Here is a 13369-nt window from a genome sequence, read left to right on the forward strand (position 1 = left end):
ACATTCACCCCAGTAAAGAGATCTGGGCCTAAATCCATCGTTTTTTTTGCACTCCACACCACCCCAGTTCAGACATGGCCATATGCAAATCAGTCTGACCCTGTGCCTCATGGGAACAGTCCAGCCCGAACTGCCAAGCCATGCCTTCCCTGGACCGGAAACAAGCTTCCGAGGACCGGTTTCTGGCATTTCACCCGTCATCAGCCCGGCTTGCTTGAATCCAGTGGTGTGGAGAGCATGGGACTCACGTCTGAGCATACCCATCCCACTCGGGGTGACAAATGCAAAAACCACAGTTGATGGACAGAATGAAGAACAATGTCATACATTCACCCCAGTACAGAGATCTGGGCCTAAATCCATCTTTTTTTTGTCTGAACTGGGGAGGTGTGGAGTGCAAATCATGCCAATCATAACAGTTGTAGCTTCCTTACCCCCTTGTCATGGGGCGAGTAAACACCAGCTTGAGTATATTGCCCTCTAACTTCGTTCCGATTCATCTCCTCCCGTCAGACCTTACCCCTCGTTTTCTTCACTGCTTTCATCTTTCCCTGTATCTGAGGGTTGTGGATCTCTTAAATCCGCTATCATAGCTACCAATGCTTGTACATCATCTTCGAGTTTGTCATCCTTTGTATCCAGTTTCATCCGGATTAATTTGCTGTTGCCCATTCGCCCATATCTCTCAATAATCCATCTATGAGATACAGGATGGGACTCATCCAATCGATTGCCACTCTTCTTTTTGCTAATACTAACCCAAGGAGTGGGTAATAGGCCCAACAGCATGACTCGGATTTTCTTCGGAATAGTCCATACAGTGGCTATATGTAGCCTTTTAAGTACACCCTCCCAGTATTGTGTTAATATTCAGGATGCCTACATCATATGTGTAAAGTGAGCTTCTGATTCACCACATCTAGGACATGTGCCTGAGCGTCCCGGGTATATGTTACTTAATGTCTGCAGGCTTAAATATACTTGGCGCACTACATTGTATAAATTTTAATTGTTTGTTGGAGCTCACCCTTCATATTTCTGTCTATTCCCGGTTTCATATGGGTTTGTCTAGTACCGCCTCCCATCTTGTCTGTTGCGGAAGGACCCTGTCGGGGAAATCTTCACGAAGCGCTCTATGCATATGTGAAATTAGTAGTTGTCTTCCCGATATGGATAACAATGCTGTTGGTACCAATGTAATATATATAAAGATCACCCATTGTAAGGCATCCTCCATACCTCCATTTTTGGACTTGCATACAATCTGCTATTCTTTTTAAGGGTTTTATGACCCATAACGGCATGTCCAGGGCATAAGGTGCGTGCTGAACCACCCTCCTGACCTCGTCCTCCCACACCTTTTTCACATGTCTTATTATATATGGGTACTCTCTGGGGACCTCGGCTCCGATCATAAGAAGTTCTGGGAAGGAGGAACTAGCATAAGTGCGAGACAATAGTCTTTTTTCCAAGTTTTCATTTTTTCCTGCCAGTGGACCGCATGTTGCAATTGTGAGACCATGTAGTACAGTGCCAAGTGAGGCACCTCTAACTCTCCCCCATCCCCCCATCCTACCCATAAGGGGCGGAGGTAAAGTTTTGCAGAACCTTATGGAGGTGCAGATACCTTCTACTACCCTCCATATATTATTTTCCAGATAAGAAGGGCCCAAACACATCAGGCGGATTCCTAGGTAATTTATTCCCTCAGTTCCCCATGGCAGGCCCACCTCCGGTAGATCATCCAATGATTTCTCTGCCAGTTACCTGCAGGGATTAGTTTTGATTACCCAGGGTTAATACAAAGTCCGGAGAGTACCCCAAATTTCTCCAGCACAGTAAGGAGGACTGGATGCTTGAGTCAGGTGCCAGAAAATACACTAACCTATCACCGGAATATAGGGATACAACATGGTTACTATCTCCCAAGGAGATTCCTCACCCACTCGTTCTTTCCCTCAGTGTTGCTGCACGGTGGTTCATAGCTGCCACAAAAAAAAATGGCAACAAGGGGCAACCCTGTCGGATACCTTCTGTCAATAGGAATTGTTCCGATACAGTCTCCCGGACCGGGGCTATTGGGTTTTTATATAGCAGTTGTAACCATTGAATAAATCTTGGCCTCATACCCATTCTTCGGAGAACTGCCCAGACATACTTCCACTTCACTGAATCGAATGTTTGTTCAATATCAAGAATTGCCAACGCACATTCTTCCTTTTTATGTTGAGCATTTGAGACCTGTTGTAATTTCTCATGTTGGCTTAAAGCCATCCCCTTGCTTTTGATTTGTTTGTGTCCTTTAAAAAATCCTTGCTTGCTAGTGGTCAGCCCTACCTCTTTGTGCCTCCTTTTTTCCTTCTGTTCCTCCCATGTAGCAGGGACTAAGTACAGTCTCATTCTGCTGTGGCTCTTTATGTGTTCTTTGGAGGACTATTCTATTTTTTCTTAGTTTCCTGGTCTGCTACTGCTTGCCTCTGTTCAGCTTTGGAGGCAAAGCTGCTTACATGTAAATATATAATTCCTCCCTCCTATCTGCTCTTAATGCCACAATTGTGTCAGTACAGCCTTCTTCTCTGTTCCTCCCTCTCTGATGATTGGAGTTATTTAGCCTCTTTGCACTTTGATGGCAGTGGGCTTTTTTGGTAGGATATTAGATTCACTTTGGGTTTCCTTTTAGGGGAGATTGGGCTTATTGGAGTCTTGGTTGTGAAAAGCCATGGGTCACTGCTGCCCCTTCCACTCCTCCATGTGCTCCGTCCCATCCCATTCAGAGGGTTGCATGCAGCATGGTGGAAGCAACAGGCAACACCTGCACCTCGTCTGAGCCACATGCATCAACAGATTGTGCTCAGAAATGGTAGGCTGTGCAGACATTTTGGTTGTGTCATGCTTTGAGGTATTCCTTGTTTTGAAAAAGCTGGCACGGGCTGAATCACGTTCTCAAAGCTGCTCTCCGATACTGGGTAGGACTAAGAGAGCTTTCTGTGAATGAGGAGGAGCTGCGAATGGATACCGGTATGTAGCCTGCTTCTGTTTTTTTGCAAGCGTGTTCTGTGTTTTGTTGCTGCTGTTACCATGCCCAGGTTCAACGTCCCTTCCTGCTCCTCTGGTTTGGTTTCTCTGCTCCCTCACATGGTACTTGTTTGCTTTTGCTTTCCATTTGTCCATGCCTTCTTTACCACAACCCCGTTCTCCCTCTCGTTGTCCATGCCTTTTTTACCCCGCCCTCTCTCCCATAGTCCGTGCAATCTCTACCCCGCCCACCCGCATGTTGTCCTTGCCTTCTCATTTGCAACTTCTCTTCGACAATCTTGCGTGTGTTTATAGTTATGCGGAAAGTATTCACGTTTTGCAATGAAAATAACCCTGAGCCCAAACCTGCTTTCTCGAAAGGATAATGCATTATTAAAAGGTGCGAGCTGCACTAGCGAAGCCTCGGCTCACACATGCACTTACCCTGGTGTCATATTACTGGGGTTGTCCAATCTGGCTAGCAGCACCCTCGAGCAGCGGAAACTAACTTGGCGCCTTTAGAGCAAGCGTTGTTTGTGTGAGCCACGTTTGTTCACATCCTGTTGGACTGGTACCAGTCCTCTCCTGCCTCACAGTGTGCACTTCAACCAGCCAAGCCCTTATAATGTTCTTAGTCATCTTCTAATGTCCATCCATAACCCCAGGATGTCGCGATACAGCTGTTGTGTTCCACCAGCAACCACGCATTGTGCACTGTGTCAGTATGTGTTTGTGACAAAGAACAGTCCTGCATATCCCACATGTATCCCCCTCTCTATTTACGAGCGGCATTTTGCCCGTTGACATCTCCCTCTTCCAATACCTATTCTGTCCTCTCCCGTCTCGCTCTCCTTTTACCTTTCTCGTCTTTAGTCTTTTTCTCGCCATCCCTCTATTACACATTGACACAGACTCTCTCTCTGCATCTCGTTATTTTCTCTCAGCATCTCGGTTCCTTCCCAGTCTATTTAGCTCTCCGTTTATTCCTCACACCCTCTCTTTCATAGCTACATTGTATAGTACCAACATATTTCGTATCTGCCTTTTCAAAACGCTATATCTATAACATATATAAACACCACCATGTATGACGGTATGTCATGAACGCTAAAAAAGGGCAAGTGATGGTCCGTTGCTGAATATGTAATGCATGCAGGCACCACAAGGCAGTGTAAATTCATGGTGACCATCACAGCAAATGTCTGTGATAAGGGAACCTTGGACTGGCACCTTGGAAAGGTAAACAGGTGGCAGCACTTAAATAGGCAGGGACAACTCCTTTCCATTCCATTTACACAGAGAACGGCTACCAACAACTGTGGTGTCCCGGCGCTACAAGCAGCGGATCAACAGATAGGGGAAAAGGGGTGAGGGGACAAGCTAAGGAAGATCGAACAGCCAGGTTTTCAGAGCCTTACGAACTTAAGTTCAGACTCAGCCTTACGAAGCTAGTCAGGCAAGGAATTCCAGAGGGAAGCTGTTCTCACCGAGAAGGCGCGCCCACCAATCTTGGTTTTCTCAAAGTGAGGAATCCGGAGCCATTCCTGGTTATTTGATCGCAAGGCCCTGGTCTGGCGATATTTCTGGAGTTTTTGCTTTAGGTATCCAGGGCCCCTGTCTCTTGAAGTTCTTTAGGCCACTGGTCATACCAAGAGGGCAAACATAGAGCTGGTGAACAAGCAAAGTCTGTGTTTATCAGCAGGCTGTGGGACACTGGTGAATCTCACCTGCTGTCAGTAGGTACGTGTGCACAATGGCTCAGTGAACTCGGTTTCAGAAGTGTTAGTCCCAATGGTAAAATGTTTGAATCCCCACGGGCCGCTCAGCCTATACCCTTCTGAGGTCAACAGCTATTTGTGTTATAAAGTGCTACTCGACCACAACGGGTGAACGCACGATTTACAGATGTTATGCCAGACTTCTGTACATGCTGTAAGACAGCCCATTCATCTTTGTTCTCTGTCCGCTGGTACGTACTGCAGCCCTATGTCTATTCAAAATTGCCATCTGAAGTTGTAGGGAACACAGTCATGTGGGGCATGGGGCTTAGGCATGTTCCTAATCTGCCAATCTGGGAGAGGCACAACCACAAGTGTGCTAAGGGGTTTCTAACACTGTGTACCCATGCCAGTCAAACATTAATGCCAAGAAGACTTTGATGTGCTCCAGAGAAACATCTCCCCTAATAGATACACACACGTGTTTTATCCAGCACAGGGACTTCCTCTTTTCAGGGTACCCTGAAAGAGTCAGCCCCAGCCAAAAGTCGTGGCCACAGCTTCGAAGCGCTTACACCTGTTGTCAGAGATGGCATTTTTGTTTATAGCAAGTAGCGCTGAGCTACTAACCTGTAATAAACTGCTTCACGGCTGTGTCACGGGCGGTGTAAAGCAGCCGAGGAATAGTTTGGGAACATAAAATATCAATTAAAAATATCAGGGTGAGTGGCGAGAAGGCAGGTTATTGGGTATACTCCCGGTAAAAATGATACAGGCAAATGTTGTCAAAGCTGTATAGCCATCTATATAAAAGCATTCATGATTATGCCGTTTGGCAGCATCATCTGGACACCCTCAGTCAGGAAATCTTTTGCGGAGGGCATGAGAGCAGTGGCAGACTGTATGGCCTCTAATTGCCTTCAATGTAACGTAGGTAAAACTGAGGTCATGTTGTTCGGGGAGGCACCTCTCCTGTGGTCACCAGATTGGTGGCCTTTAGACCTGGGACCTGCTCCCAGTCCTAAGCAGATAGCAAAGAATCTTGGAGTACGTCTAGACCAGGCCTTGCTACTAAGAGAACATGTTAATCAGGTGACCGGGTCTTGTTTCCACACTATCGGACTCTTAAGACTAATCTTTCCATTCCTGCCTGATCAATATAGAAAGATCCCAGTTCAGACCCTTGTAATAAGTAGGTTAGACTACTGTAATGGCCTTTACATCTCTGCCAATGAGGAACAACTCAGTAGATTACAAGTGGTCCAGAAAACCGCAGCAAGACAGGTCCTTAATGCCCCGGCCAGATCCGCCTCCCGTCCCCTCCTCGATACACTCCACTGGCTACCAGTACGACAACGTATCAAGTTTCAGATTTGCTGCACTATTTTTAAATGTTTCTCTGGCTCAGGACCAAAATACCTGACAGAAATATTTATCCACTATAGGCCTGAACGTGTTCTACGCTCCAGCAACCAAATGCTCCTCCAGGTACCACGTTTAAGGAAAGTAAGACAGGGAGGTCGAGCTCTGTCCTACAAGGGTCCCATGCTTTCGAACTCGCTCCCCTTAATTTTGAGAAAGCGTACCAACTTCCAGAGTTTTAAGAACTCCCTCAAAACCCATCTTTTCACATCCATGTAATCACAGCACACCTTCCTGCGCAAGATTGGGTAACATAGCTTTGGCATAAGCGCGGAGATACCCTCTAGGGGGTCGATTCCTGCGCTATATAAGAAAATAAATAAATAAATAAATAAAATAAATAGAGCAGGTATTTACAACAGTGTGAAATTGCCCCATTGAGGTAGTACCCACTAAATAAATCACACATGGTTATTTTTGTATGTGCTGGGTTTGTATCGGTTTGGTTGAATGCCTTTCAGTGTGCTTGGCCTTATGTTTGTCTTTATTTCCGAGTGTCAGTTGTGTTCAGGTATGTCAAGAAGTTCTGTGGAGAAGTGTGGCTCACTGGTTAGAGCAGGCAGACCCTGAAGCAGAGGTCAGACCCGGACCAGGGTTCAATTCCCGACGCGGCAGGGTCTTGAGCTCAAATGTCCATGGACTCGATAATTCTCGCTTCGGTGCCTGACCTAATCATGGGTTCACACTCTGCAACTCTGGGCATTAAGCTTGCTTAATCTCCACAACGGCCCCCCGCGGCGGGATGCCTGGCTTTTACCTTGGGGCTGGTCATAGCATCAGCGGACATAGTGTGAAAGCTAGGCCCGTCATCTCTTACCACACAACCGCTTGCGCTAAGAGGACAGGGAACAAAACAGCAGTGATACTGCTGAGTCGCAGTGAATGAGAGGGCTGGGCCTTGCATTGAGTGACAGCTTTTGGGAACATCATATAAACACGAGTTGGTAGATCCGTCTCGTCTTTTTGCCGAGCACAAGTCTGAACCAACTTGACCATTCTGAACAGAAGGAAGGAATAGACACATTTTGACGCACATATCCCGACTCAGCATACATGGAGATATTGCTTATCGAGCACATACCAGTGACAGAATGTCGGACATATTAATTTATGGTTGTAGTAAGTTATAGCAGCCTTTCGCCACAGGGGTGCACACAAGAAATCCATAATTACATTTTAAAAGGCTTTTTTTCAAGCCATGTTTAGTGCAGAACAGGGCATTAAGTGCGCCGGGTCTTGCCAGTGCTTAGCACCAGCAGTTCTAAAAAGTAGGTGCGGACACAGGTCTTTACGGGCCCTGTGCTGCAACTCCAAAAAGACGCGTTATAGTTCTTTTATAGTTTCATCATTCTAGAATTGGTTCATTTTTAATATTATATACAACAAAGCCAGAGTTGTTGCTTATTCATCTTATGCAACTAACAATCATTGAAAAAGCCAAAAGTCCTAGTTTGTTGTATGTGTGATGTTACTTGTAGTATTTATTTGGATGCAAAGTCAGAAGCAGCAAAGTACCAGTTGGCGGGCACACTGTGGTAAACACAGATTTTTAGCTTACATGTTCTTAAGCCACGCCCTTAATTACATTGGCCACGCCTCATTGAGAAGTCCTCCATTTTTTCATACCATTTAAAGTCCTGGTGCAGAATAAATTAAACAAAATAATTGCAAACGGGAGTTGAATCGTAGTAAAAACCGAAGCAGAAAGTGTAAGTATTATTAAACCAGACAACATATTCTTGAAGGTATATTTTTAAGTACCACTGCATGGCTAGTCTTTAGGGATCCAAAGTATTGACTCAATAAGTGTCACTCTACTTCAAAGATCTTTCCAATTTTTGCAAAAGAAGGCTATGTTATGTATCTATGGTGCAGCATATTATGAGAAGAGCTGCCCTTGGTCTTGGATGGCTCTACAGAAATACTTTTGAAGCATAAGATATTCTATCACATCTACGCAGACGAGACGCAGATTTACATGAAGATCGTATCCCTGGAAGACCTCAAGGTAATGAATGAGGCCCTAAAACTGTCACTTTGCTGGTTAACTACCAATCATCTGAAACTAAATGCACAAAAAACAGAATTCCTATTAATTTCATCACTAAAGAACCACACAGAAGTGAAGGAATGGACCGAACTGATCACTGCACTAAACTGCACCCCTATGCTAGTGGATTCAGCAAAACCGCTAGGAATCACGCTAGATAAGAAACTAGACATGAAAGCTCACATCAAATCCATGACAAAAAGTGTCAGTTTTCACCTGAATTACATTAGGAGAGTGAAACCATTCATTTCTACGGAAGACCTCAAACTGGCAGTATAATCATTAGTTGTCTCAAGGATTGATTATGGATGCACAACCTTAGCAGGTCTACCAAAAATGTCCACAGCTCCACTAAAAGCATGAATCAATGCAGCTGCAAGACATCACCGGAGGGAGGAAATTCGATCATTTCTCTCCACACCTGAAATCGTTAAACTGGCTACAGTACGAAGCCAGAATCCAACTGAAGATGGCATGCATCACCCACAAAGCACTCCACTATAAAACACCAAGATACCTGGTCCAGAAGATGGAGCTATCTGGAGGAGGCAGACCAGCCAGGAGATCCAAGGAGCTGCTGCTGAGACCACCCATGTTCCAGAAGAAGAAAACTTATAACAGAGCTTTCTCCGGAGCCGCCCCCAGAATTTGGAACTCATTCCCCTCAAATATTAGGAAAATTCCTAACACTGCAACATTCAAGAGGGAAGCTAAGATCTTCCTAATGAGTAAGTTCCTCAAATAGGCAGGACAGGGCATCACCACCACTGGAACATAGATGTTCCAAAATAGATCAACAAATGGAAGGGAAGAGAAAGTCACATGCTATGCTAAGGATAACCTGTGTCGATACAATACTAATCCAGATCTACGGATGAAGAATGCACGGAATAAGACAACTCGAAACTATTGGTACTGGAGTCACAATACACCAAGTACAGTACAGTAGACTAGTCCAAGAACCTCCATTGAAACTTTTAAGTCAGACATTTACAGGAATTATACAGACATATGTAATTTCTGAACCTACTTCATACCATGTGAAATGTTTGTTATATTGCTTTGTATAAAACCTACTTCATGCCAGATAAGATGTATATGTATATCGAACCTACCCCATGTGAATGTGAGGCGCTCTGATACCCAAGGGTCATGTTCGCGCTATATAAAACTCTGAATAAATAAAAATCACGGCACCCGCGCTTTAGCTTAAGATGTTTAAAGCTAAAGGGCAAGTGCTGCCATCCATTTGCTATGCAATAGCTCTTGCATTACTTAAAGTTTGAGATTTTCTCGTGTCTCGAGATACACATTAACCGTTCACTCTCTGCCCTGAGGTGCTTTTCGCAGAAGTGGGATGCGGTTTCCAGACAGGTCTCCCGAGGGCTTTAAGTGGGTCGGGTCCAGCCAGGGCTCAGCACCAGCAGTTCTTAAAAGTAGGGGCTGAAAGGGGTCCCTACTCAGCTCTCCATTTTTGCCATCACACTCAAGGTGAAAAAAAAAGAAAACTTATCTGCAGTAGTACCACCCATCACTGCTTTTTATGTAATTTAAGAGAGTTTTTGTCACTTTTATAAAGCACAAACTCGGCCGAAGATATTGGTTCGCTTTACATAAGCGCTAATTACATTACACAGTAACATTTGTATTTTGAATCACAGGCTGTTGAAGCCCATGTCAGGCTCAAACCTGCTCTCACCTCAAAAGTCAGCAGCTTTAGCCTTACACCACAACCTCGCCCACAGTAGCTGAAGCATTTTCAAAATTAAATACAACAAAGTCATAGCTGTTGAATATTTCTGCTATGCAACTTACAACCATTGACAAAGCCAAGAGTCCTGGCTTCTTGTAGGTGTATCATATATCTAAAATCACACAAAGACTGAGGGCAGAGGCTTTTGAAATCTGCACCCAACACGTGAAATAGTGTCCTAGAGTATCAACAGGTGCACAAAACCAGGGAGTACTCCCCCCCTATACTCCCCACAAAGTAGGAACGACTCCCACAACAAATTTCAATACAAGAAGGTTTCAGCACTCTGTACAGTGTCATTAATACTTCATATCACAGTCCATGAATGAGTAGCACAAAGAAAAAATGTCCAAATCCGAAGTGTTTTTTTCTTGATGCAGTGTTCACTTTATTTTTCATAGGTAAATTCTTTTTTCAACATTCCATTGATCATAGCCTTTTCACAATTCCATTGATCCTAGCCATAGCCAACGGGTTTGGTTCCCTTGAGAGACTTCTTCCGGGCTTCAACGTATGGCACAAAATGTGTCCTTCTAATATTCGTGGTATTTCTAGTCCAAAAAGCGTTAAGAGAATCGTAAAATCCAAAAGCTCTGTATTCGTGATCCAGAACACATTCTGATATGTTGCAGATAAGGAACCGTGCAAGATTTTGTCAGAGGACGAGAGTCTCTCCCTGAGGCCGTGCTCCTTGAACCACGGAGCTGTTACCCGACACGAGGTCAGAATGCTCGTATTTTATATATATATATATATATATATATATATAATTTTAATAACCCTGTCCCAGAAGTAGCAAGATTTATGGTTGGCAGATTGAGAGGCCAGTTTTAGAGCACGGCCTCAGGGAGAGATTCTCGTCCTCTGACAAGATCTTGCACGGTTCCCTACCTGCAACATATCAGAATGTGTTCTGGATCATGAATTCAGAGCTTTTGGATTTTACGAGTATCTTAACGCTTTTTGCACTAGAAATACCGTGAATATTAGAGGAACACATTTTGTGCCATACTTTGAAGCCCTGAAGTAGTCTCTCAAGGAGACAAAATGCGTTGGCTATGGCTAGGATCAATGGAATTGTGAAAAGGTTATGATCAATGGAGTGTATCATATCTGGCTGTATGGACAGATGCAGCAAAATGTGGCACACTACGCTAAGTACAGAGGTTTAGCTAAAGTGTTTTACGCCACACTCTTAATTACATCGGTCACGCTCATATGAGACACCCTAGTTTTTTCATCCCACTTAAAGCCCTGGGTCTCCCGCAGGAATGCGCGCAATTAGATCCTCTTTCAGGGGGTTGATACTAAGGGCGAGGTGAGCTATGCCCCTTTCCTGATCACACCAAAACTCTACTTTCCTTCGATCATGCATGAGATGGGGGGCTAATGTGCGTAAGACCACTGCATATTGTCTGTAAAAGGAAAGTTTGAGCTATTGGCATTGTAAATGACAATGCCTTTTATTAATATGTTTTGAAAACCTGCAAGAGGTACGTAAACACGCACTTTGCACTTGTAGTCACTGCTTACGAGAAGCGAAACCGTCAGTAACTGTGCCTCTTTCACTGCAAGCCTTGCTTCTAGTAAGCTAGGACTATAAGTCCAAGGTGCGTTTTGAAGCACCGCTTGAAAGTTTTTCAAAACACAGAAATAAAAGGCATTGTTATTTACAATGCCAATAGCTCAAACTCTTGCAAATGTGAGACCTATTGCATTGCAAATGCTTGTTACGGATGGGGGTGCGCTAGACATGTGCCAGCCATCGCAGATGTGTGGTTTTCCTCCGTGGAATACACAGGTTTATTAGGTGGGGCATATGAGGCAATAACCTGCCCGCTAGCATCCCGCTGAGAAGCTTAACATCAAGATTTAGGAGTGAGGTCGGCCCATATGAGGTTAACAGTAGAGGGTTTTTGTCAGGTTTCAAGATCATGGTTACCAACTTTGACTAATCTTGAGGGTCTCATTATATACTTCTAGTAGTTTATCTGCTAGCAGTGGTGCGAATTGTTGATAGAACTCAGCTGGGAGTCCGTTGCTTCCAGAGCACTTGGCTATTTTGAGGCGTCGGATGGCTGCTAGTAGTTCTTCTTAGTAATGGTGCCTGCAAGCGATTAAGCTATTTCAGGGTCTACATGAGGTAGCTTTGTCTGCCCCAGAAAGGCCTGAATAATTTCTGCGGGCGGAGCGCGTTTATTTTGGTAAACAGTAGCTAAGTGTTGGGCCAGTGTGTTCATAATGGCACCCTGGGTGCATATCATGTCCCCGTTACTATTTTGTAATTGCAGTATCGGGGTTGCAGAGGACTCGAACCCCACAAGAACACCTCACAGAGGTGCAGCCTCACATATAGATTCCTTGCCAAAAGAATACTACATTTGACATTGCGTTTTACCAATGCAGCTTTTTGGCCCACGGTGCTGTTTAAAAGTGTTGTAATTATCTTTCTCACCACAAAGTTGGTCCATTGACTACCATTCAAACACTCGAGCAATTCGGATTGTCATGACAGATTCTGCCACCCCAAATAGCCTGTATGGCATAACATTAAAAACGTGGATCATCTGCATGACTGATGGTACTTGAGCTTGAATTGATTTTTACTCCTCTTGGTGAGGAAAATCTGTTGAAAAGTTCATATTTCGTACATATTTTAAAAAATAGTGATGATCAGCAGGGTCAGGAAAAAAAGTATCAAGAAGACATCAAATGAGGATATATTTTAATAAAAGACTATCTCTTAAAATAAATTCTAGGATCGCCTTTCTTGGAGAAGCTTGTTTTCAAAGGTGCTGTGCTATTGTTCCAAGAGAAGGAGTCTACTTTTTTAAGCAATGTAGTTTAGATATACATATAAATATTGTTTGTGACCCACAGGCTATACATTTAAGGACTTACCTCTGCAGGTAGCTCGTTGTATGCTGTTTCAGAGGTAGACAGTAAAAAGATTGGTGAAAAAGATGGTATGTCTTGCAGCAATGTCAGAAATGTAGCTCTCACAGTTTCACCAATAGCCTCCCACCAATCTCCAATATGAGGCATATATACAATACTAGGAACCGCTCTTCGTGCTTCACGGAAAATCTAGTTAAAAAATGCAGAATTGAAAATTGCATTAATAATTTACCTTGCTAAGATCAGCATATTTATAACAGCTCTGGTATTGGCAATTAGAATGCCCCTATGCTCTATAAACATAGCTGCTCAAATTCAATCATTAAGAAACTGACGAATACTGCAAGCATGCACACCTCATAGAGCCAATATTATGTTGAATTACACTTTGTGATTTTTGGGAAATCACAGCAAGTCATTAAGCGCAACAGTTAAATATTCAAGAACTAGAAAAATATTAAGGTAAGGGAGACCCCCTAACCGTTACCGATGCACTGCATTAGAAAGGAAGAA

At 44.0% G+C, this 13369-nt stretch overlaps 1 protein-coding gene across 3 annotated transcripts in view; it reads right to left on the reverse strand.

Annotated features, from left to right (window-relative positions):
- ATAD2B (ATPase family AAA domain containing 2B) overlaps positions 1-13369 on the reverse strand; it is a 945800-nt gene that overhangs the window by 406059 nt on the left and 526372 nt on the right. For all 3 annotated transcript variants that reach the window (XM_086926259.1, XM_086926261.1, XM_086926260.1), the window contains exon 19: positions 12860-13045. In XM_086926259.1, the coding sequence (XP_086782385.1) occupies positions 12860-13045 (186 nt within the window). The remainder of the gene's footprint in view (positions 1-12859; positions 13046-13369) is intronic.

The sequence above is a fragment of the Lissotriton vulgaris genome, chromosome 6 (genome assembly GCF_964263255.1).
Source record: "Lissotriton vulgaris chromosome 6, aLisVul1.2, whole genome shotgun sequence".
Lineage (NCBI taxonomy): Eukaryota > Metazoa > Chordata > Amphibia > Caudata > Salamandridae > Lissotriton > Lissotriton vulgaris.